This window comes from Elephas maximus, chromosome 1, assembly GCF_024166365.1.
Source record: "Elephas maximus indicus isolate mEleMax1 chromosome 1, mEleMax1 primary haplotype, whole genome shotgun sequence".
NCBI classification, from domain to species: Eukaryota; Metazoa; Chordata; class Mammalia; order Proboscidea; family Elephantidae; genus Elephas; species Elephas maximus.
The window spans coordinates 197,331,578-197,356,955 of NC_064819.1; the positions used below are offsets into that span (position 1 = coordinate 197,331,578).

At 36.9% G+C, this 25,378-nt stretch overlaps 1 protein-coding gene across 1 annotated transcript in view; it reads left to right on the top strand.

Annotated features, from left to right (window-relative positions):
- Window positions 1-5,153: 5,153 nt before the first annotated feature.
- The window catches only part of LAMA2 (laminin subunit alpha 2), a 717,179-nt gene continuing 696,954 nt past the window's right edge, over window positions 5,154-25,378 (top strand). Inside the window, exon 1 of the mRNA XM_049901052.1 lies at window positions 5,154-5,541. Coding sequence (XP_049757009.1) covers window positions 5,424-5,541 — 118 coding nt within the window. The 5' untranslated portion in view covers window positions 5,154-5,423. The remainder of the gene's footprint in view (window positions 5,542-25,378) is intronic.

Below are 25,378 nucleotides of genomic sequence, written 5' to 3' on the forward strand. Positions count from 1 at the left end.
ATTTTTATATTATTCAAATTTCTTGAAATATTATTTTATGCACAAATCTTATACATTTCTTGTTATAGTTATTTCAAGATAAGATTTTTCAAAATACACAAGTACTATTTCTTGTTTCGACAGTAATTTTGTATATGTCTTCCTGTACTTATTTTAAAAAATAAAATCTGTTTTACATATAATTATTAAATTTATTGAGAATTTTACGTATGGCGTTTAGTGAAAATCTAACTTGGTTTTATTTTCTCCAATTGCTTAGCCAATTGTCTAAACCTTTATAACTGAACATTTCTTTTTCTCCTCATCAGTTTATGATGGAAATGAGTATATATTAAATTATTGGTTATGCTCATGTTTGTTTCTAGGCTAGCTACGTCTCCCAATTATTCCCTCCACACTCATTCCTCATCTTCATAGAGAAATCCCCTTCACTGTGTGGTGTGTACATGGGATAACTATGAAATGCCTCCTTAAGAACTAAAAATAACCATCTGGCCATCTCCAATGGCAATTACCTCAACATATGCAAGCCACACCTGGCTGTCTTCCTGTATTTCCTATCTCAGTCATTAATGCTGCCAGACAGCCAGTTGCTCCAGTCAGAAACTTTAGCATAATCCTTAAATCTCCACATCCAGTTGGTTAACAGGTCTTGCTAATTCCCTCTCTCAAGCATTTCCAAAATATTTTCTCCCCCTGCTACTGACACTGTAACTGCTTCATCAGAGCTCTTTCCTTTGTCAGATATCAGATTAGATGTCACCTATTCAGAGAAAGTTTCCTGACACCCTATTTAAAGAAGTCTTCACCTTGTAGTCAATGGTCTATCACTTTATTTGGTTCCTCATAGGAATGCAATGATTCATTTAAAGCTTTTTACAAACAAATTTATTGTATGTTTTTCCACTAGAATGTAATTGTTATGACAACAAGGTCTTGTCTATCTTATTTTCTGTAGTAGCCATAGTGTCTAGGACAGTTTATAGTTCATAATTGTCGTTAGTTGCCATTGAGTTGAGTCTGACTTATGGCAACTCCACTTGTGCAGAGTAATCCTGCGCCATAGGGTTTCCAAGGCTGTGACCTTTTGAAGCCAGATTGCCAGGTCTGTCTTCTGTGGCACCTCTACTAGCCAACCTCTTGGCTAGTAGAATCAAACCAAAAAACCAAACCTGTTGCCGTCAAGTCGATTCCAACTCAGAGTGACGCTATAGGACAGAGTAGAACTGCCCCATAGGGTTTCCAAGGAGCACCTGGTGAATTCAAACTGCCATCCTTTTGGTTAGCAGCCATAGTCCTTAACCACTACACCACCAGGTTAGTAGTTGCATGCTTAAATATTTGTGTCACCCAGGGGATCCCCTAGTTCATAGTCAAAAAACCAAACCAAACCCATGACCATTGAGTCGATTCCAACTCATGTCATTGTTGTTGCTAGGTGCCATTGAGTCAGTTCCAACTTATAGCAACCCCATGTATAACAGAGTAAAACACCGCCTGGTCCTGTGCTATCCTCACAAACATTGTTATGCTTGAACCCATTGTTGCAGCCACTGTGTCAATCCATCTCATTGAGGGTCTCCCTCTTTTTCACTGACCCTCTATTTTCCCAAGCATGATGTCCTTCTCCAGGGACTGATCTCTCCTGGTAACATGTCCGAAGTACACAAGAGGTAGTCCCGTTATCCTGGCTTCTAAGGAGCATTTTGGCTGTACTTCTTCCAAGACAGATTTGTTCATTATTCTGGAATTCTGTGGAATATTCAATATTCTTCACCAACACCATAATTCAAAGGCATCAATTCTTCTTTGGTCTTCCTTATTCATTGTCCAACTTTTGAAGGCATATGTGGTGACTGAAAATACTATGGCTTGGGTCAGGTTCACCTTAGTCCTCAAAGTGACCTCTTTGCTTTTGAGCACTTTAAAGGGGTCTTTTGTGGCAAAAATTTTTTTTTTTTTTGTGGCAGATTTGCCCAATGCAATATGTCTTTTTATTTTTTGACTGCTACTTCGATGGGTGTTGATTGTGGATCCAAATAAAATGAAATTCTTGACAACTTCAATCTTTTCTCCATTTCTCATGAGGTTACTTATTGGTCTAGTTGTGAGGATTTTTGTTTTCTTTATGTTGAAGTGTAATCCATACTGAAGGCTGTAGTCTTTGATCTCCATCAGTAAATGCTTCATGTCCTCTTCACTTTCAGCAAGCAAGGTTGTGTCATCTGTACATCACAGGTTGTTAATGAGTCTTCCTCCAATCCTGATGCTACGTTCTTCTTCGAATAGCCCAGCTTCTCAGGTTATTTGCTCAGCACACAGGTTGATTATGATGAAAGGATACAACCCTGATGCACACCTTTCCTGACTTTAAACCATGCACTAGCCCCTTATTCTGTTCGAACAACTGTCTCTTGGTCTATGTACAGGTTCCCCATGAGCACAATTAAGTTTTCAGAATTCTTATTCTTTGCAATGTTATCCTTAATTTGTTATGATCCACACAGCTGAATGCCTTTGCATAGTCAATGAAACACAGGTAAATATCTTTCTGGTATTCTGTGCTTTCAGCCAATATCCATCAGACATCAGCAATGATATCCCACAATTCATATCCTCTTCTGAATCCGGCTTGAAATTTCTGGCAGTTCTCGCTGTCTGGTGCCATCTCCAGTATTACAGCTCTCTCATGTGTCTAAGAGGTTCTCAGAGCAGGGATCACGGATCCAAAAGATGTGCTCCGTTCCATATTCTTCTTGATGGTAGTGAGATCCATCTAAACTTTTGTACAATTAGCCCTTATGTAAGCCTACTTCTTGTCAATTTCAAGTCATGACCCTCCCATCAGACCATGAACCGACCAATCCCCTGGTAGGCCACAGTCACTTAATTTGCATAGTAATTGACCAATTCCTGCAAGGCCGATCAATTCTAATGGGTGGTTTTACGTACCCTATTTGCATAGTAGGCTGATGAATCCCTGTAGAATTGATAAAATAGACCAATCACAGGACAGGCTGTGGCCCAACCAATTATTTTTGGCAGAATTATAAACTCAAGGCCAGAAAGGCCATATATAAGAGAAACCTATTGCACTTTAGGGGTAATTTGTTATGCAGCAATAGATAACAGATTGAGAGCAATTTATAATATGTTAAATAGATTTGACAAAAGAATCTTCTCCAGAGTATATATTTAAGTCTTAGAAGTTAATGATATGATACACAAAGCAATTAAATAATTGGCAAAATATTTGAACAGCTATTTCAAAAAGAAGACATATAAATGCATATTAAGCTCATGAGAACATTTCCCCATCATCAGAGAAATGTAAATGACAACTCAAGTGAGATATCATTATGCAAACATTTGAGTGGCTAAAATTAAAAAAAGGCTGATAATATGAAGTGCATGCAAAAATGTGGAGCAACTGGACTGTTCATGTATTGCCAGAGGCATTATAAAATGATACGATCATACTGGAAAACAGTTTCACAGTTTCTTACACAGTTAATCAAATGCCTGCCAAACAAGGCAACAATATCATTCTCAGGAGATGAAAAATATAAACTCCATCCAGACAAATACTGCACTAAAATATGCACAGCAACTGTATTTTTAATAGCCCCAAACTGGAACAATCCAAATGCACGTCAACAGTTGGATGGATGAATAAATTGTGATATAGCCACTCATTCATACAGTGGAATACTATTTAGCAAAGAAAAGGAATGCACTACTGGTATAAAGCAACAATGTGGTGCCCCCCAAACACTATGCTGAATGAAAGAAGCTGGACACAGAAGAATATCTACTTCATTACTCAGTTTACGAGCAATTTGAGAACATTTAAAATGAATCTAGAGTGATAGAAATCAGATGAGTGGTTACCTGTTTCTGGGGGCACAGTTGGAGTACTTTCAGCCAAAAGGCAGAAAAAGAACTTTTGGGATGATAGGAATAGACTCTCTATTGATTAGTGTGATTGTTAGATGGGCATTCCTTTTTTTCAAAAGGTACCAAATGTGTGTATTTTTTGTTTGTAAATTGTACCATAATTAGCTGTATTTGGAAAAATTATACATAGCTCTGATAACATGGGTCTGTGTTTTAATTTTCATGAAGTTATTTTTATTTTGTTCCTGTGTTGAATCAAACGAGTTGACAGCAGAGATCATAGTTGTATTCCCAAAGCCTTTTATATAAAATAGGAAGCCCAGGCAATTGGAGTGACTCCACGAGGCTGGATTCAAATATTTATTATAAAAATTAATCTGTGTGTATAGAGGTGGGAAGGAGCAAAGGGAAGGGTGATAGGACAGTGGTATGTCTCAATACCATAGTTACCATTAGCAACTAAGCCACTCTCTTTTTGCTTTTCTAGTCATTTGAGTTGAGGTCTGATACAGTTGAGAGAAAGCAGTCACTCTGAGCATATAAGTAGATTCAGAAGCTTAACTTAGAAGGCCTCTCTGCTCTCAGAGGTGCCTAAAAAAACACTTGAAGCATAGCTAGAGAAAACTGAAAATACTAGAGATTCTACTTGACTGTTAACAGGAAGGGTGATGGTTCAAACCCACCCAGCAGATCCAGGGAAGAAAGACCTGCCCATCTGTTTCCGTAAACATTAAAACCCTATGGGGCAGTTCTACTCTGTCATATGGGGTCTCTGTGAGTCCAAAATTGACTCTACTGCACAGGGGAACAACAGCAATATATTGTAGAATTTACTATTGCTAATTATGATAATAAATTGTGTAGTATATAAGTATGCACACTTGGGCCAGACTCCATTTTGTGAATTTCCACAGGGGCTTGATTTGCGGTGTTTTCAAAGGTCGCCTTCTCTCCTCTGTCATGGTTTGGGATTCTTTGGAACTTCTCAAACACCCCAGACTTTGGGATGCTGTTGTCTCCAGTGTGCATTACCTGAATATACACTCCTGTACGCAGTTTTGCCAGGCTTTTGTCTGGTGGTACTTTTACCCAGCTCCGGTAAGTTCCTAGCTGAGACGCTTTACCACAAATAATGCTTTCCATGTGTTGGGATTTTGCAGATCAGGAGGCGCTTTCACATCAGTTACTGCCTTTTTACCCGAAAGAAGTTCAGCTAACAGATCAAGCCAAGGAGTGATCCTTTCTTAGAGGGAAGGAAGGCTATCGGATGGTCTTTTTCACCAAGGACCCTTTAAGGGCTTGTGCCTGGCCCTCAATGGGGCCGCATGCTTGGCAAGAGGGAGCGTGGGGGAGTGTCTCTTTTTACCCCCACCCTCAGGCGCAACTGAGCCAAAACCAGCGGGGGCTGTCTCCTCCTCTTCCCCAGCAGCTGCTGCTCACTGAGCTCAGAAGCCCAGGCCTGGGGACAGGAGGGCGGCAGCGGCTCCTTGGGCTCCTGAGAAGTGGATCTGCTCCCGGCCGCCACGATGCCAGGAGCCGCCGGGGGGCTACTCCTCTTGCTGCTCGCCGGGCTCGGGCGCCTCGGGGGCGGCCAGACACAGCGTGCGCAGCAGCAGAGGCAGCCACAGGCGCATCAGCAAAGAGGTACAGTCGAGGCACGGGCTCTTGGTTCCATCTTAGCAGGGCTTTGCGGCTCCTCGCTAGTGCCTTCTCTAGAAAGTTGCTGCCCGGGGACCGCTGTCTTGCCTTGCCCTTTGGGAGTGCGCTTTGGGGCCAGAAGGGCTACCCTTAATGCAAGTTCACTTTCAACTCCGTGAGTGGTGTGTGTGTGTGTGTGTGTATTGCTTGCCTACCCCAAAAGGAATTTGTTCATTGTTTATTCGTTTCTGAGAGGACTTGCTGTCACTATACGTCCTGCAAATAGATTTCTGAAGTCTTTCCAAGAAGCAAACTTTTTCAAATTAAAAAAAAAAAAAGTTTCTCCAAATCCAGAGGAAGGTTTCGCGTGCTATGGTTCTTAAAACTTTATGGAGGGCAGCTAATGAATCTTTTTCATTTTAAGGGGTGGGCTTTGTTTCTAATATAGTGTGGCACAGGAACTATTTTAACAAGATTTGTAAAGTAGTTAAGTGTGTAGATTTTTTTTTTTTCTCCCATGGGAACAGCGCTTCCAGCTTCACCTTCTCCTTCCCCACATCCTATGTCAAGTATCCTATTTTATTATAGTGAAATTTCTCCTCTCACTTCAATACAGACAAGACTTTTATATGGTTTGCATTTTAATTAAGACCACATTGACCAGAGAGACACTTAAAGGGAATTTGGAAAACAGTTGTAGTTAAGTGTAACTCAAATTATTCTTCTCAAAGCTCCTTAATGTTTATAGGCATATCATTTCTGAAACTCTTGGGAGACTTTGAAGAGTTATTTTATTATCATGAATTTTAAAAGAAACACACGTGCAGCGTTTTAAAACATGATTTGAAATAAAGTTTCTCAGCACACATTTCTGTAAGTTGGAAAACATATATCAAATTAAAAAAAAAATAAGACGCTACTTTAGATTTGGTTTCATATATCAACTTGCTTATCCTAGGAGTACCAAACTCTGAAAGTTAGCTTTTGAGTGTTTCAGTGAGGCGGAATCTGCTGAAGTTTTAAAATATACTTGTATTTCCAGTATTCTGTTAGGTTTTTTTCTAATAATCTAGCATTTTTCACAGTACTGTTTTTTTAAAAGTAGTAAAAATATACCCTAAGCTCATTGCTACCGTAATAACTGCCTGATTAAAATTCCTGGAATAAAAATGACCTTGAGTTCACTAAATAACTGTTTTCCTTCTATTTTTGCTTTTTCTTCTCTGTGAGGTAAAATGGGGTTGATGTGATTTAATTAATAGAATTTGTGAGGCAGTGATTGTGAGAACATCTCTGGCTGCTGATTTTTTAAAAATATTACTTTTAGATGTTAAATTTGCTCAGTGATATGATATATTTTAACAATACACAATACTCTAATACTGTTAGGCAGCTGAGAGTGAAGAGGGGCCAGGAGCAGTATAACTGATCATTTGAACAGAGGCTCAAAGCATGCAGACTAGGGATGAACTAGTTTCCTGAGAATTCTGTGTGTGTGTGTTGTGGTAAAAATAACAACGATTCCTATAGTCCAGCTGCAGGTTAGGTGAGTGCAGAAGAGAGGGGTTATACTGCCATCCTGTTGAGGAATCTCTTAGATATAATATACAACAAGGAATTCTATGCAAATTAACTATGATATAGTGTACTGTAGATTACTATATTTCTGTATTTTAGAATCTCCTGTAGTCTATTTTGTAGACCATTTACCATATACTGGAGATGGCTCAAGGACACGTGGTCAAAACCAGCTAATATTAAAAGTATACATAAAATATATTTTGTAATACCTTAAATTTGTAGAGTGCTTTATAATTTAAAAATGCCTTCTATGCATTATCTTATTTCACCTTCAGCTATTATTATTCATATTGGAAAGATTTAAAACCTGAGACTTGGAGTGGCTGTGACTTAAGTTCACGCAACTAATAAGAAATACCTTAATTTTCAGCCATGAAAATCACTTTCACTGTTGTTTATACTGAAGTTCCTTTATTTGTTTTTTTGCTTTTGTACCAAAGTTTCTTTCCATTTATTTCTTGAGGATATGCTTCCTTTTCAATGTTTCTCTGCTGAAACAAGCTCTCAGTGAAGGTCATTGAATATGGGTTTGACTGAAGAAGTGTTTTCTTGGCTGTCATCAACTTTGCTGTTTTTGATTTTCCCAGCACTGACCTTGCTGGTCAAGCACTAATCTTTTAGAAGGAGCTCTGTTTCTCTTGTAATATGGTGCCAATTTATTAGGAGTGCTGACACAAAGCAACCATTTTTAGAGGTTACAGTTGAGTTGAAAACGTAACTAGCTTTTTTGGTTTGGTTTTTATTTTTTCTTTAAAATCTTGTGTGTTTTATATAGAATATTGAATTGTAGTATGAATAGCATTGATTCAACAAGAATGAAATTCCAAGGGATTCTTTAACTAGATTTAAGAGTGATAAAAGAGGAGAATGATGTCGTCAAAGTGGTTTAGCATTTCAACAAGGCAGTGGATAAAATATTTTCTGATATACCTGGGAATAATATGTGGACGTTGAACTGTAGTGCTAGGTGCATTGCAACGGGTTGAAGAATCATTTTCAAGGAACACTGTCTGGTGGCTTAAGGTCACTCTGGAAAGAAGTCTGTAGGAGTGTGACAGAATTCCAGAATCTATTCAGGTGGCTAAGGTAGTTAATGACAGATTCAAGAATTTTAACGGTCTTTGTAGTCCAGATCAGGAACAGGATCTGTATGGAGTTTGTTTTATTCTTTGCATTCAGATATTAAACAATTCCACTTGTCTTCTTCTGTAAATTTGTTATACCCTTTTTTTATGTAGGAATGAGTGCAAAAGAAATACAGAATGAGAAAGACCAGTTTGAGTTGCAGCAATTTCAGTATGAACACGTAGTGTAACATGGCAACAGAAAAGTTAACTCACTCTCAAACAAAGCTTGCAGTAACAGAGGGGTCAATTGGGTAGACCACATTGTGGTGTTCCATTGCCAAATGGATGTGAATCCAGAGGAGGGGGAGAGAGTAGTTAATGGTTTGAAAGATTTTCAGAGGAGGAGTGTTCCAAGAGAAGCACTTTGATCTGGAGAAGGAAAGACTTAGGGAGAGGAAATCATGAGGTAGTTCAATTATTTGAAAGGGTTGCTATATGGAAGAGGAACTAAAATGTCTTTTCTAAAGGCTGAAGTGGGATCTATGAAATAATATGAAAAAGAGGAAGGCTTGAGTTCAATAAAATGGAAGGAAAGCTGCTCTCCACTCTCTGCCCTTCCCTCACTGTCCAGCCCTCCCCATGTTGAGCTGTTCTAAAATAACTGGGCTGTGTGTGAGCACTTCACATCTGAAAATGTTCACACAGTGATCAGATGTACGACTTGTTAGGGATGCTGTAATGTAGGATGCTTGTATTGAGAGGACTTTAAGGCTCATCAAGTCCTCTGTCCTTACTTCAAGTCAGAGATTCTAGTATTATATTCTTTTTTTTTTTTTGAGTCAGTACTTGTATTTAGATTTCTGAATTTGTAAAAAGTCAAAAAATATTAAATGCATATAAATGTGTTTTTTTAGATGCCTTCTGAGATTTAAAATAAAAACATAGTCTGAGAAAATCCTCACATATTTTTTGCAAGAATACTTTAAAAATTTGTATATAAGTTCCACATCACCATCAATTGCACAGTTCTGAAACATCCTGTGTTATAAAATGTGACAACAGTTTATAACTTATATGAGAACTTTTATTGTACTCATAAACTTGGAAAACTTTTTTCTGTAGCTACTTATGTAACTTGTTGGCTTGTTTATTAAACATTGATCTATGTTAGGTAAAAATTATTCATAACAGATAAAGTATATGGGTGAGAATAACAACATGTTGCAATACTGACTATATATGGTAGAATTTTAAAAAGCGGTACACATTTTATATTTTATTTTATTTTACTATCTTACCTATCAGTGTCTACAGATTGTTTGTCTATCCTTAAGATTTTTCTGTCTTAGGATTTCATGCAAAGTCATGAACAGAATCTGTATGAAGAGCTGCTGGGGATCATGAAAATATTATACATTGCTTTGCTAATTCTTCCTCGCCTCACTTCAGTTACACTAGTTCCTGAGATGAGGGCTAACCATCACCTACACTGTAATAATTCTTCAGTAGGTATAATTCTTTTGTAGATAAAGTTATTTTAAAACTCAAATAGATATCTCAAAATTTCTACCCAAATATGACTGTCGTCAAGAAAAAATGAGATTGTATTTTATGGGAGGAATTTAGTTAAACAGAGAGATGAATTTCTAAAGTAGTAAGATTTGAATTCTTAAACTTTGAAATCTAGTGCAATAGCAAGGACTCAAAAGAATTTACTTTTTGGTAGATTTCACATCTCAGTATTTTCTCAGTCCCCATTTATCTAAGGCAGAACCCTCTCCCTGTTTTCCCATTCATACATTTAATAAATACTGATTATTCACTGATAATGACTAATGTGCTAGACATTCCAGCTTGGACCCCTGAGATTGTGGCATTGTTACTTTTGGTCCAAACAGATTTAATAGTGGGTAATAGAGGATTTTTTTTTTTAAATAGAGGATAGAGGAAAAAAAAAAAAACTCGCTTAAATTTATGAGAACTTACATCTCTTTTCATAAGGAGCACAGCTCTGGACCACAATGGAAGGAGAAGAATTGGGGCCTATTGGGATCCAAAATAGGGAAACTGACCTCAACCTGTTTTATACATAACAAGGCTAGGAGGGTAGCTAGCTGTCTAAATTATAGAGTACAGAAGATACACCAAATGCAGATTTAATGAGTAGAGCATGACCAGAAGAGTTTCCAATAAGAGTGATAAAAAATTTTAAATAAAGATTGGTGACTCCAGGCCTCCTGTCCAAGTGTAGTAAATCCCTACCTAGCAGCAGAGACAGTGAAATAAATCAGGAAGAATAGGTTGGCAATGGCCACACAAATTGTTTAGCTTCCAGTCCAGAAGATTTGGGTTTAGGATTTGTGTATAGCCACAGTTTGGAACTGGGTTGCTAAGCAGGACATTAGGCAGAAGCCCAGTTGCAATGAATGAGAAAAAAGTGGAGACTAGAGAAAGACAAAATTAGATTGGCCCATGGTCCTCAAGACTTAACGCCAGGCTCACTGTATACCATACTGACAGACACAAGACCAATTCTGGGCTTTACCAGTTAGTTGGTAAGACTAAGTTAAATTGGTGGGGTTTGTCTTATGTGTATCAGAATGTGTAATAGAATACGGTTAATGAATAAAGCAGACAAAAAGTCCCGGGGCTGAGGAGAAGGGGGAAGAAATGAATAGGTGGACCTCAAGGCATGTTTAGGTCAGTGAAGCTATTCTGTATGATACTGTAATGGGGCCCAGATAACATCACACATTTGTTAATCCCATGGGACTGTACCATACAAAGAATGAACCCTAATATAAACTTTTTTCTACTGGCTGTTGAGTCAATTCCAACTTACGATGACGCGTGTGTATTAGAGTAGAACTGTACTCTATAGGGTTTTCAGTGGCTGATTTTTGAGAACTAGATTGCCAGAACTTTCTTCCAAGGCACCTCAGGGTGTACTTGAACTTCCAAACTTTCAGTTTTCAGCCATTTGCAGCACTTAGTGACCTCAATATAATTTATAGTCTTTAGTTAACATAATGTATCAGTCAGTGGTTCATTAATTGTGACAAATGTAGCACAGGAATAAATGATGTTAATAACAAGAGATACAGTATGCAGGGGAGCGAGGAGGTATATGGGAACTTTCTGTACTTCCTACACAATTTTTCTATAAACCTTAAACTCCATAAATGAGTTATTTTTGGGTGCCATCAAGTCAGTTTTGACTCATAGTGACCCCATGTACACAGATCAAAACACTGCCTGGTCCTGCACCATCCTCACAATCATTGCTATGTTTGAGCCCATTGCTGCAGCCACCTTGTCAATCCGTCTCCTTGAGGGTCTTCCTCTTTTTTGTTGACCCTCTATTTTAGCAAGCATGATGTCCTTCTCCAGGGATTGGTCCCTCCTGATAACATGTCCAAAGTACGTGAGACAAAGTCTCGCCATCCTTGCTTCTAAAGAGCATTCTGACTGTACTTCTTCCAAGACAGCTTTGTTCGTTCTTCTGAAAGTCCATGGTATATTCAATATTCTTCACTAACACCATAATTCAAAGGCACCAATTCTTATTTGGTCTTGCATATTCATTGTCCAGCTTTTGCAAGCATATGAGGCAATTGAAAATATTGTGGCTTGAGTCAGGTGCACCTTAGTCCTCAAGGTGACATCTTTGCTTTTGAACACTTTAAAGTGGTCTTTTGCAGAAGATATGCCCAGTGCAATACAATGTTTGATTTCTTGACGGCTGCTTCCATGGGTGTTGATTGTGGATCCAAGTAAAGTGAAATTCTTGACAACTTTGATCTTATCTCCATTTATGATGATGTTGCTTATTGGTCCAGTTGTGAGGATTTTTGTTTTCTGTATATTGAGGAATAATCCATACTGAGGGCTGTAGTCTTTGATCTTCACCAGAAAGTGTTTCAAGTCGTCTTCACTTTCAGCAAACAAGGTTGTGTCAATCTGCGGATCACAGGTTGTTAATGAGTCCTCCTCCAATCCTGATACCTAGTTCCTCTTCGTATAGTCCAGCTTCTCAGATTATTTGCTCAGTATACAAATTGAATAAGTATGGTGAAAGGATACAATGCTGACGCATACCTTTCCTGATTTGAAACTCCACAGTATCTTCTTGTTCTGTTTAAACAACTGCCTCTTGATCTATGTACAGGTTCCTCATGAGCACATTTAAGTGCTCTGGAATTCCCATTCTTTGCAACATTATCCATAATTTGTTATGATCCACACAGTCAAAGGCTTTTGCGTAGTCAATCAAACACAGGTGAACATCTTTCTGGTATTATCTGCCTTCAGCCAGGATCCATCTGACATCAGCAATGATATCCCTCATTCCACATATGCTTCTGAATCTGGCTTGAATTTCTGGCAGTTCCCTGTGGATGTACTGCAGCAGCTGGTTTTGAATAACCTCCAGCAAAATTTTACTTGGTCTGAAATTAATGACACTGTTCGATAATTTCCCTGTTCTCTTGGATCACCATTCTTTGGAATGGGCACAACTATGGATCTCTTCCAGTCCATTGGCCAGGTAGCTGTCTTCCAAATTTCTTGGCATAGATGAGTGAGCGCTTCCAGCATTGCATTCATTTGTTGAAACATCTCAATTGGTATTCCGTTAATTCCTGGAGGCTTGTTCTTTGTCAATGCCTTCAGTGCAGCTTGGACTTCTTCCTTCAATACCGTAGGTTCTTTGTCATGTGCTACGTACTGAAATTGTTGAACATCGACCAATTCTTTTTGGTACAGTGACTCTGTGTATTCTTTTCATCTTCTTTTGATGCTTCATGCGTCGTTCAATACTTTGTCCATAGAATCCTTCAATATTGCAACTTGAGGCTTGAATTTTTTCTTCAGTCTTTCAACTTGGTAAATGACAAGCATGTTCTTCCCTTTTGTTTTTCTATCTCCAGGTCTTTACACATTTCACTGTAATCTCTTACTTTGTCTTCTTGTGCTGCCCTTTGTTTAGCTCTTTTACTTCATCATTTCATCCAGTAGCTTTAGCTATCCTGTATCCAAGAGCATGTTTCAGAGTTTCTTCTACTAACATCTATCTTGGTCTTTTCTTTCTTTTTAATGCCCTTTTGCTTTCTTAATGTATGATGTCATCCTGCAACTCATCTGGTCTTTGGTCATTATTGTTCAACCTGTCAAACCTATTCTTGAGTTGGTCTCTAAATTTAGGTGGGTTATACTAAAAATAAAAAATGAAGTCTATTAACAAAATGCCTGCTTTTATACAACTTATTTTCTAGTCGGGCTTAAGGTAGGGAGACAGAGATATGATGAATATGTAAGGAATAAGTAATTATGCATTACCTATATGATAGAATATGTTGTGGATAAGTGTGCTGGACATACAAATCCATCAGAATAAGGGGAGTCAGGAGTTCTAGGAGTTGAAGGATGTTGGTTGCTATTTTAAATGGAGTGATAAAGGTTGATCTCATTGAGAAAGTCACACTTGAGCAAATACTTTAAGGTAGTGTCTGTGTTAGTCATACAGATACATGGTGGGAGAGTATTCTGTGCAGAGGGAATAGATTTGTAAGAGTCTAAGGCAAGAGCACTCAACTGGGTTTTTTTTTTTTTTTAAGGCAAGGGCACAATGAGAGATGCCAGAGAAGTAATGAGAGCCTGGATTACATGACATTGCTGGCTATTGTAAAATTTTGCCTTTTAGTTTGAGTGAGATGGGGAGGTATTGGAGAGTTTGAGCAGAGTTAGATAAAGGAACGAAATAATAGTTAATATGTCTTTTCTCAAGCAGACAGTAATCTAAGGGACTAGACCAATAGTCCAAAAATAAGTTTATTTTAGGTTCACTTCTTGCCCCAAATCTCTCATTCATAGAGTGAGTTTAAGTGATCGTAGATTCCAGAGAATTCTACCTGAACAATCTTATCATTATGAAGCTCAGATGCGTCTTACTGGCAATATTTTTCTTTTTGGCATCTCAATACTATTCCAATATTAAAAGTATATTAGTATCTCAAAATAACTCTGGCACAGGAAACTTCTACATTGACTTTTATTTTGCCCAGTGAACTTAGATATATGCCATAGATTTCTTAGAGTAATTTTAACTGGTGTACACTTTAAGATAAAGATAAGTTATTCACATTCCTACATGGATGTTTGTGTATTTTGGAGTTCTCTTTTTTATTATCCATTTTAAAATTAGAACTCAAGTTTAGATAGTATCGTTAAAAATGACAGAGTGATGTATTGACCTGATGACAGCTTTTATGAACTGAACTTTGAAATGTTACATATTTTTTAAATCAGAAACTTATAATATGATGTGTTTCAATTTTTGTAACTACTTTAAGGATCACTCTCAGTCCTGCAGTAAACTTTGGACTAAAGCAATGCAATTTTGTCCTAACTTAATTCTGTCATTTAGAACAAAAGTTTGGTGAAGAAAATTGCATAGCTTTCTCCTTCCTCCTTTCCTTCCTTCCTTCTTCCCTTTTCTCCTTCCCTTCTTCCCTCCCTCCTTTCTTCCCTTCCTTCTTTCCTTCTTCCCTTTCTAGCTCCTTCTTTCCTTCCCTCCCCTTATTCTTTCTATTATTTCTTCCGTTTTTCTTTTACCTTTAGTCTTCAGTTTGTGAATAAAATATGGTTTTAAAAGAGATGATTCTAACAAATACAACTTTTAAGAAGATACCTAAGGCAAACATTTTTCACTTAAATCTAAAGATGTTTGTTAAAGATAAATACGAGTAATAAAATAGCATTTGCTTTTTGTCATCTTGAATGTGGATTTTAATATGGGAGCTTATGCTATGTAGCTTTTTTTTTTTAAAGACACGTAACATTTAGAAAAAGAGCATGTAGGACAGTCTATTAGTGGGTTATTACTCATGACCCTGGGCTTCTGTGACAGGACTAATCTAGTTCAAATAACAAGGTAATCTATGCAAATTCAGGCTGATGAAAACCTAAGGAACTGTTCAGTGCCCAGCACTTAGAAAAGGCACCTTTTGCAATTCCAACAATGTCTCTCCATATATGGTCTTGTCAGTTGACCACTGAGCACCTCCACAGGGCTCTTCAGTTAACTGAGTCTTGAGAGAGTGCCAGGTGGTTTAGATTGCCTTAATAATATTTAGTGCATCGTGAGCATTAAGACACATTGATTTACATCGCAGAGCTGTTTAGTAGGTTAATGTAATTTTCCTCATTTCATAGAAGAAAAATAGGTGCCTAGCACCTTGTCAAGGACAAACAAACATTCCAATGGTAGTTTTAGAATTAGAAATTAGAATATAATCCTGCTCCTGATTTTATGGCTCATCTGTCATTTCTTTTGGAGTTTTAGGTCTTTATCTTTTAGAAAATATCTTCAAAAAATCACATCTACATTTCTGAGTTATGTTTGTAGGTCTAATTTGAAACTAGAGGTTTGTTTGTTATTATAGAAGAACAAGAAACAAAAGTAGTTTTTAAGGATCCTTTGTCGCATAAACAGACCGCACATCTATTACTTAAAGCTGTGCAGAAATTCAAAAGCACTCATTAAATTTAGTCTTAAATTCTTAGGATTTGGATTTCTAAATTTTGGACTATGAGTAATTACAGATTATTCATTGGCTTTTCTGAAGCCACCTTACAGAAGTTACTTCAGTAGCCTGGAAATGTAATGATTCTTATTATATAGTGAATTCCTTTAAAAAATATTTAATGACTAGAAGGCCCAAGAACCAACAAGTATTCCTGAAAATCATAGCAAAGATAATCTCAAAATTCCATTTTTTCCTGAAAAAATGTGAGCATCTTCATTGAAAGGTTTAAAGGGTTCCACTTGAAGTTGAACTTCCTAGGTAAGGCCAAAATTTTGCAACCCTCCCTAGATTTTGAGAGAATATGTATGCAGATGCATGTATTTATAGCAGCACTGTGTACATTGCATGTATGTACCATTTATATTTTACTACTTACAGTCCCTAATTCATACATTTTCTACTTGGTTTCTGTTTTCTTAAATTTTTATCAAAATCCTAGAATAAGGGAATCTAAAAATTGTGTTTCTAGAAAAGTCTAGTTTCCTTGATAAATGCTTAGGGACCACATAATAAATAGTAATTGGGATCATTATATTTCTCAGTCTGGTAGCTATACCATTTAAGCTGTAAGGTGTAACCCCTTTTAAGATACCTGTAACATATAAAGTCCTATTGTAAATGGAAAATAAGGCTAGTAGAATTTGCTATATCAAATAGCATTTTTCAAAAACCTATATATTTACCACAATTTTCTGGCTTATTGCCTACTGTGCATTTTTCTATTATTGAATGAAGCTGAAAGAATGAAGGAGAACATGAAACAATGAGATTGCCATTTTAGTTAGCTACCTTAGCTCATTGGTTTCTTGTGAGGGGGTATATAAAACAATGAATACAAGACAAGGAGCATCTTTTAGATCTTCAGTTAATATGAATTTTCAAAGTCTCTCAAGAATAATGAATTAAATATAAGAACTGTGTTAGTTCTAGAAGTTCTGTGGCTCAAAAAATCACATTTCTCTGGCACTGTGCCGTATATGAAATTCAGCTGAGGCCATTTGTGCAGAAATTTGCTTAAATACTTGAAAACTCAAATGAATGGATTCAGTTTAATTGGAATTGTGCAATAGTATTTTTAGTCTGAACTTCATGGCTTAACCTACAGTAAAAATTATGCCTTTAATTGCCCCATGCATTCCTGTGATTTGGAGTTAATGTTGAATATCAGAAAATGGATGGATTTAGAAAATGGCAGAAATTGGAATCATAATCAAGTCACTACTTAAGTAAAAGCAAAAACCTGAGTCAATAGAATTCAGTTTTCCTATCAGTAAAATAAGGTCCCTGGGTGTGCAAATGGCTTGCACTCAACTGCTAAGTGAAAAGTTGGTGGTTCGAACTTGCCCAATGGTGCCGTGGGAAAAAGACCTGCCAATTTTCTTCCCTAAAGGTTACAGCCAAGAAAACCTTGTGGAGCTCATTTCTACTCTGTAACACATGGGTTCTCTGTGAATCAGAATCCACTTGATAGCAACAGGGAAAACAGGGACTCAGTAAAATAGAATTAGGTTAGATAATGTATGTGGAAATATTTGGTAGCTAATCAGTTTTTTTTTTTTTTAATCAGTAGATAACTAGCTTGTTCCTCATTTCTCCTTTATCATTTGAGCATAAAGGTCAGAATTAATATTTCCAGTGTATATGGTGTTTGTCCCTTTTTTTAAGAAGAAGAAATTATTCTAAAAGTTTTGTTTTGCATTCAACCTAAGAGATTATAGATGGAGAATTGTTATCTCATTTGACAGAGGTTGAAAAATCTTGTCAAGGTCACACAACATGTCAGTAACAGAGATAGGAAGAAACCCAAGTTTCTATGATTGGCTAATAGTTATGTTAGTAGCTCAGTGTGAGAAGTGTTTTAAACAGACAACAGGATGGAAATTTTAGCAATACTTGGTAGCTATTTATATTTCAAATATGTTATATAAACCCATTGCTGTCGAGTTAATTCTGACTCATAGTGACCACTTTTTTCCTGTATAGGAATCTGCTGTTTTTGGTGGACATGCAATTATTAAGTATTGCTAAACTGTAATTTTTTAAGAATTTCTTTAACACATGTAATGTGTTTAGAACAATGCAAGGCACATAGTAAGTGTCCCATAAAGGTTAGTTTTTATTTTCAGCTTATGAAGCACATGTCCTCATTGCACCTGCCATTGTAGAGATGGCAATTCAGGATGTGTGATGCACAATGGAGACTGATGTCAGAATGTCCTTAAGTGAAAAGTCTTATTGGACTGTGTAAAAGCTCTCAATATAGACTGTTTACTTAGACTCTCCCTAATCACTAAGGTGAAAAAATAGTCTTAGAAGATATCACGTAGTAACAACCTGGATAGGGAGAATTTTTAGTGTGTCCATCTGTGTATTAAATATGGCAGATTTCTAAAAAACTGCCTCAGGAAGTCACACAGCCCCTAACAGAGCTCTAGGGAAATCTGCTTTCTCAACTTGGAAACATAGGATTTCTAAAACATTCCAGAAAAAGCACTTCCTGTAGGCCTTTTTGCTGTTCAAAAAGTTTCCATCATGCCTAACAGGTAATCTCCAACTATTTTGTTTTTCACTATGGTATGTTAGAGAAATCACTGCATTTTGTAATTGGAACTCCAGAATTTAAGTTTTGGCTCCAGCCCTTCCTAAAGATGTGACCTTAAACAATTGCTAACTCATTTAACTACTCTGAAACTCAATTTTCCATCTAAAAAAAGAAAATATAATGTTCAAATCTATCTATCTTATAGGGTTGTTATAAAGATTAAATGAAATATGTCAAACAAATACTAGTATTAATAATACTATTCATTATTATAACAAATGAGGGAGTTAGCCTTAGACATTGTTGATTTATGAAGTTTTTCTTTACTCCTTTCTTGATTCAGTGGCTCTTAGTACATTGTTTCTTTTGCATTTTCAAACACACATGGCATGTGGTACAAAGTATTTTTCCAGTAAACACATACACAATACTGCATCAGAACAAAAACTGGTGTGTGAAAATGTACTTCCATTCCCTACAAATAAATACCATATCTTAAATTTTAGTAAAATTATAAAAGTTAATCAGAATAGTCCAGTGGTTCTCAAATGTTTTGTGTCAAGGTTTTTTATAACTTTAAAAACAATTGAAACTTTGATTTTTGTTGGTTACATGTATTATTTTATTACAAGTTAAAATTGGGAAATTTAAAAATGTTTATTAATTAAAATAGCAATGTTGATAAAACAACATTGCTTTATGAATAATGATCATATAATCCAAAAAAAAATATATATATATATATAATGAGAAAAGTGGCATTGTTTTGTGTTTTTAAACCTCTTTAATGTCTGGCTTAATGGAAGAGAGCTGGATTTTCATCTCTGACTCTGTATTCAATGTATTATGACATGTTGTTTTGGTTTAAACATAAGAAGAAATATATAATAACATATACAGATATGTTGCTAGAAAAGGGAGAAGTATTTTAATGCCTTTTAAGATAGTTGTAAATATTATTCCTTGATACTGCACCAATACTCAATAAGTGGTAGTATTTTAAATATTTATTTCAATGTGATGTTTGAAACCATATCAATGTTCTTTTTTACTGTTATATTAAAATTCATTGGTCTTTCTTGTACTTCGAAAGATTTTAGTCATGTACAATGTTGTATGTTGATGCTATATCCTTGATTATTTGGAAAATATTATTTCACTGATCACCCAAATATTGACACATTTCATTTTAAAATATTTTCAAAAATTACATGTGCTGTATCACCACTGATCTAATCAGAAAGTCTGTAAATATCCATAGCTATCAACTTCACAGTGGCAGAAACAAATTGTCTAATTTTTTTGTTTTAATTTTCAAATTCAAATGTTATCATTGGCAGCAGATTTGCTGATTATTTTTATTAAAGTGATGGACTTGCTTTATTCACTTTCTAGAACATGTCTATTAAATACTTAAGTCTTAAACCATAGTTGGCTAGTCTTTTTTAAGAGTAAGAAGGGTATTCCATGAAAAATGTGGCTAGTTTAGCTTGCAACTCAAACAGTTGTACAAAGCGTTCTTTGTCAAATCAACCACCATTTTATAGTATGCGGTAGATATTAAAAAAAAAAGTACCCAAGGATCAAGATTTCATAAAATTAATCATTGTTCCTGCTTCATCAAGGATATTCTTATGTGAAACTAGGAGTTTTTGTTTGTTTTTTTTTATTTGTTTTTCTGCAGTGAGTATGTGGTGGTGAAGAGTACAAGGACTACCAGTAGAGTTTGGTGCCTCCCATCTTGATCTGTGCTAATATTACCCACCATTGCTTTTACACCATCAGTGTAACTGTCAACATAATGGAAGGCAAATAAATGACTTAGTCTTGTTGTGAAAAGAAGTTTGACTATTTGGACCCATTGATAGGGTCTTGAGGATGTCCAGGGATCTGTGGACAATATTTTGAGCACTAGAGGGTTAGGTTACAGTTGAGTTTTTTACCTCCTTCATCTTCGCTAATTCTTCAAGGACTACAGACATGTTAAGGTAAATTTTGTAATCAGAAAGAGCCAAAACCACGTTAGTTTTTATGCTAGACCTAGTCCAGGCCAGAGATACCATTTCCTTCAATGGACAAAAATCCAGAAAGAACTTCTCTGGGAAAAGTAGGGAATGGTTAAATCCAGCCAGGAACACTTATGGAAAATCAAAGTCTATGTCGTGGCATCTGTCCTACTTTCTTTCCTTTCAGTTGCCCAATCTAGAAATAGAAATAGTTGACTTGTTCAAAGTTAGAAATATTACGTTATCCCTAGTGGATTTAAAAAGTGAACCCATGACCAAGGATAATACAAAGGAACAATGCTAATATTTGGAATCCTAAATATTAGCAGTGAAGCTATCTAGGCCCTAGTTGAGCTCCTAAATTCACATCAGGAAAGGGCTGCCATGCTTTTCATGAAAAGAAACCTTGTTAGAAATACTGTATCTCTTGTGTTTCTCAGAATATGGAGATTCCTTCTTCTTCTTTTTTTTTTTAATTATCAGAGGATTTTTGCTTCTCAAAGTATTCTAAAGGTTTTGTAATATTCAGATCCCAAAACATGATCCTTTCCTCTGTGTCTGTCTCATCGCACACTGTTATGTGTATGTCAAATATAGATCTGATTTCTTTTTCTTGTTTTGTTATGAGATGCTGTCTAGAGATTTAAGGATCCACATTTTGACCAAAATTTCTCCGTAGAGTGGATCAGTCTCATGCTGCCCTGATAGCCAAGGCATTCAGATTTGTAGAGCTTGCTTATCAATTGCTGGTGTCTTAGGACATGAGTTGTGATGGAGTGTTTACAAACCAAGTAGATAAATTGCTCAGAATCATTTTAGTATCACAATTTAGAATGACTAAACTTTTGAGGTTCTTGTGTTTTGAGCCCAATATAACCTCTCCCTTTCCACTGTAATTTGTCTTTGTTCATCAGACTGGTTTTGTATTTTTCAGGATTTGTGTTTAAGAGACTTTCTTTTACACACACACACACACACACACACACACACACACATATATACATATATATGTAAATCATGTATTTATATATATATATCTATAAATTATAAAGGAAACCCTGGTGGCGTAGTGGTTAAGTGCTATGGCTGCCAACCAAAGGGTCGGCAGTTCAAATCCACCAGGCACTCCTTGGAAACTCTATGGGGCAGTTCTACTCTGTCCTATAGGGTCACTATGAGTCAGAATCAACTCGACAGCACTGGGCACTGGGTTATAAATTATAAAAAAAAAAATGTGTACATATGTGTGTGTGTGTATATATATATATAAACAATTTTTATGTTGTTAGGTGTCATAGAGTGGATTTTTGACTCATAGTGACCCTATGTTGCAGAGTACAACTGCTCCGTAGAGTTTCCTGGCTGTATCTTTATAGAAGATTGCCAAGTCTTTCTCCCACAGACCCGTGGTAGGTTAGAACCACTAACCTTTCTGTTAGCAGCTGAGTGCTTAACCATTGCACCACCAGGGCTCACTCCTTACTCATTCTCTACCTATCTATCTATCATCTATCTATGTATCCATCTATCCACCCATCTGACCATCTATTCTTCTGTTTTAGTTATAACAGAAATTCCACAAGACGATGGCTTTAACAAAGAGAAATTTATTCTTTCACACTGTAGTAGGCTACAAGTCCGAATTCAGGGCATCAGCTCCAGGGGAAGGCTTTCTCTCTCTTTTGGCTTGGAGGAAGGTCTTTGTCATCAATCTTCCTCTGGTTGAGGAGCTTCTCAGCACAGGGACTCCTGGTCTAAAGGATACACCATTCTACTGGCTCTTATTTCTTGGTGGTATGAGGTCCCCCCGTCTCTCTGCTCACTTCTCTTTTTTATATCTCAAAAGAGATTGGCTTAAATTGTAGAGTAATCTTGTAGATTGAGTCTACATAACTGTTGCTAATCCCATAGCATTAACATCATAGAGACAGGATTTATAACATGTAAGACAAGCACATCAGATGACAAGATGGTAGATAATCACACAATACTGGGAATCATGACCTAGTCAAGTTGACAGATATTTTGGGGGGACACAATTCAACCCAAGACACTATCTAGCTATTTTTTGGTTAAAAAGCATTCAGTTTTAGCCAAAGTGGACAGATAACTGTGGAATCCATGTCCTGCAAAGTCATGGCTGTGTGCAGTTTTAATGATACAACTAAGTCATCTGGACATTCAGCATAGTTTACCTTAAGCTGTTGTGACTCTTGAAAAATCATACAACACACTGGGGCTTTGCTTCCCCAATTCCAAGGAGACAGGGAGAGGTCAGTGGAGGCAAATCTTATTACATAATTCATTGATTGCATCTAGACAAAATAAAGGCTAAGAGTAGACAGCCAGAGCCTAAGTCATCACAATTTTCTAATTTTTTCATGACAGTCTACTCTAGAGGGGGTAGAGCTTTTGCTCTGAAGAAAATACTACCTTGTTTTTGTTAGGTGTTGTCCAGCAAGTTCCAACTCAGACTGACCCTATGTACTACAGAATGAAGCACTGCCTGGTCCTGGGCCATGCTAACAAGTGTTGTTATGCTTAAGACCATTGTTGCAGCTACTGTGTCAACTCATCTTGTTGAGGGTCTTCCTTTTTTTTGCTAATCCTGAACTTTACCAAGCATGATGTCCTTCTCCAGGGACTGATCCCTCCTTATAACATGTCCAAAGTATGTAAGACACGGTCACTCCATCCTTGCTTCTAAGGAATATTCTGGTTGTATTCTTCCAAGACAGATTTGTTAATTCTGTTGGCAGTCCATGTTATAGTCAATACTCTTTGTCAACACCACAATTCTAAGGTCTTCCTTATTCATTGTCCAGCTTTCGCATGCATATGAGGCGGTTGAAAACACCATGGCTTGGGTCAGGCTCACCTTAGTCTTCAAGGTGACATCTTTGCTTTTCAGCACTTTAAAGAGGTCTTTTGCAGCAGATTTACCCAACGTAATGTGTCTCTTGATGTCTTGACTGCTGCTTCCATGAGTGTTATTGTAAATCCAAGTAAAATGAAATCCTTGACAACTTCAGTCTTTTCTCCATTTATCATGATTTTGCTTATTGGTGCACTTGTGAGGACTTTTGTTTTCTTTATGTTGATGTGTAATCCATACTGAAGGCTGTGGTCTTTGATCTTTGACAGTAAGTGCTTCAAGTCCTCTTCACTTTCAGCAATCAAGGTTGTGTCATCTGCATAATGCAGGTCGTTAATGAGCCTTCCACCAATCCTGATGCCCAGTTCTGCATACAGTCCAGCTTCTCAGATTATTTGCTCAGCATACAGATTGAATAAGTATGGTGAAAGGCTACAACCCTGATGCACATCTTTCCTGACTTTAAACCACGCAGTATCCCCTTCTCCTGTTCAAACAACTGCCTCTTCATCTATGTACAGGTTCCTCATGAGCACAATTAAGTGTTCCGGAAATTCTCATTCTTCGCAATGTTATCCACAATATGTTATGATCCACACAGTCGAATGCCTTTGCGTTAACGATAAAACACAGGTAAACATCTTTCTGGTATCCTCTGCTTTCAGCCAGGATTCATCTGACATCAGCAATGACCTCCCTAGTTCCACATCCTCTTCTGAATCTGGCCTGAATTTCTGGCAGTCCCTTGTCCGTATATTGCTGCAGCTGTCCATATACTGCTTTTGAATGATATTTAGCAAAATTTTACTTGTGTGTGATATTAATGATATTGTTCAATAATTTCTGCTTTCGGTTGGATCACCTTTCTTGGGAATAGGCATAAATATGGATCTCTTCCAGTCAGTTGGCCAGGTAGCTGTCTTCCAAATCTCCTGGTGTAGACAAGTGAGCACTTCCAGTGCTACATCCATTTGTTGAAACATCTCAATTGATATTCTGTCAACTCCTGAAGCCTTGCTTTACCCCAATGCCTTCAGTGCAGCTTGGACTTCTTCTTTCAGTGCCATCAGTTCCTGATCATATGCTACCTCTTGAAATGGTTGAATTTTGACCAATTTTTTTTTTTTTTTTTGGTATAATGACTCTGTGTGTTTTTTCCTTTTTTTTCTGATGCTTCCTGCATAATTTAATATTTTACCCATGGAATGCTTCAGTATTGCAAGTTGAGGCTTGAATTTTTCTTCAGTTTTTTTCGTATTGAGAAATGCTGAGCATGTTGTTTGCTTTTGGTTTTCTCTCTCCAGATCTTTGCACATGTTAGTATAATACTTTGTCTTCTCAAACCACTCTTTGCAATTTTCAGTTCTTTTACTTCATCATTTCTTCCTTTTGCTTTAGCTACTCAATGTTTAAGAGCAAGTTTCAGAGTCTCTTCTACATCCATTTTGTTTTTTTCTTTCTTTCTTGTCTTTTTAATGACCTCTTCCTTTCTTCATGGATGATGCCCTTGATGTCATTCCACAACTCATCTGGTCTTCAGTCATCAGTGTCAATGTATCAAATCTATTCTTGAGATGGTCTCTAAATTCAGGTGGAACATGCGTACGGTGGTACTTTGGCTCTCATGGACTTGGTCCAGTTTTCTTCAATTTCACCTGAACTTGCATATGAGCTATTGATGGTCTGTTCCACAGTTAGCCCCTGGCCTTGGTTTGACTGATGATATTGAGCTTTTCCATTGCTTCTTTTCATAGATGTAGTCTATTTGATTCCTGTGTATTCCATCTGTTGAGGTCCACGTGTATACCATTTATTTCAGTGAAAAAAGGTACTTGCAATGACGAAGTCACTGGTCTTGTGAAATTCTGTCATGCTATTTCTGGCATCACTTCTGTCACCAAGGCCACATTTTCCAACTACCAATCCTTCTTTGTTTACAACTTTCACATTCCAATCACCAGTAATTATCAATGCATCCTGATTGCGTGTTCTATAAATTTCAGACTGCAGAAGCTGGTAAAATCTTCAATTTCTTCATCTGTGGCCTTAATGGTTGATGTGTAAATTTGAATAGTAGTCATATTAATTGGTCTTCCTTGTAGGTGTATAGATATTATCCTATCACTGACAGTGTTGTACTTCAGGATAGATCTTGAAATGTTCTTTTTGACCATGAATGAATGCAA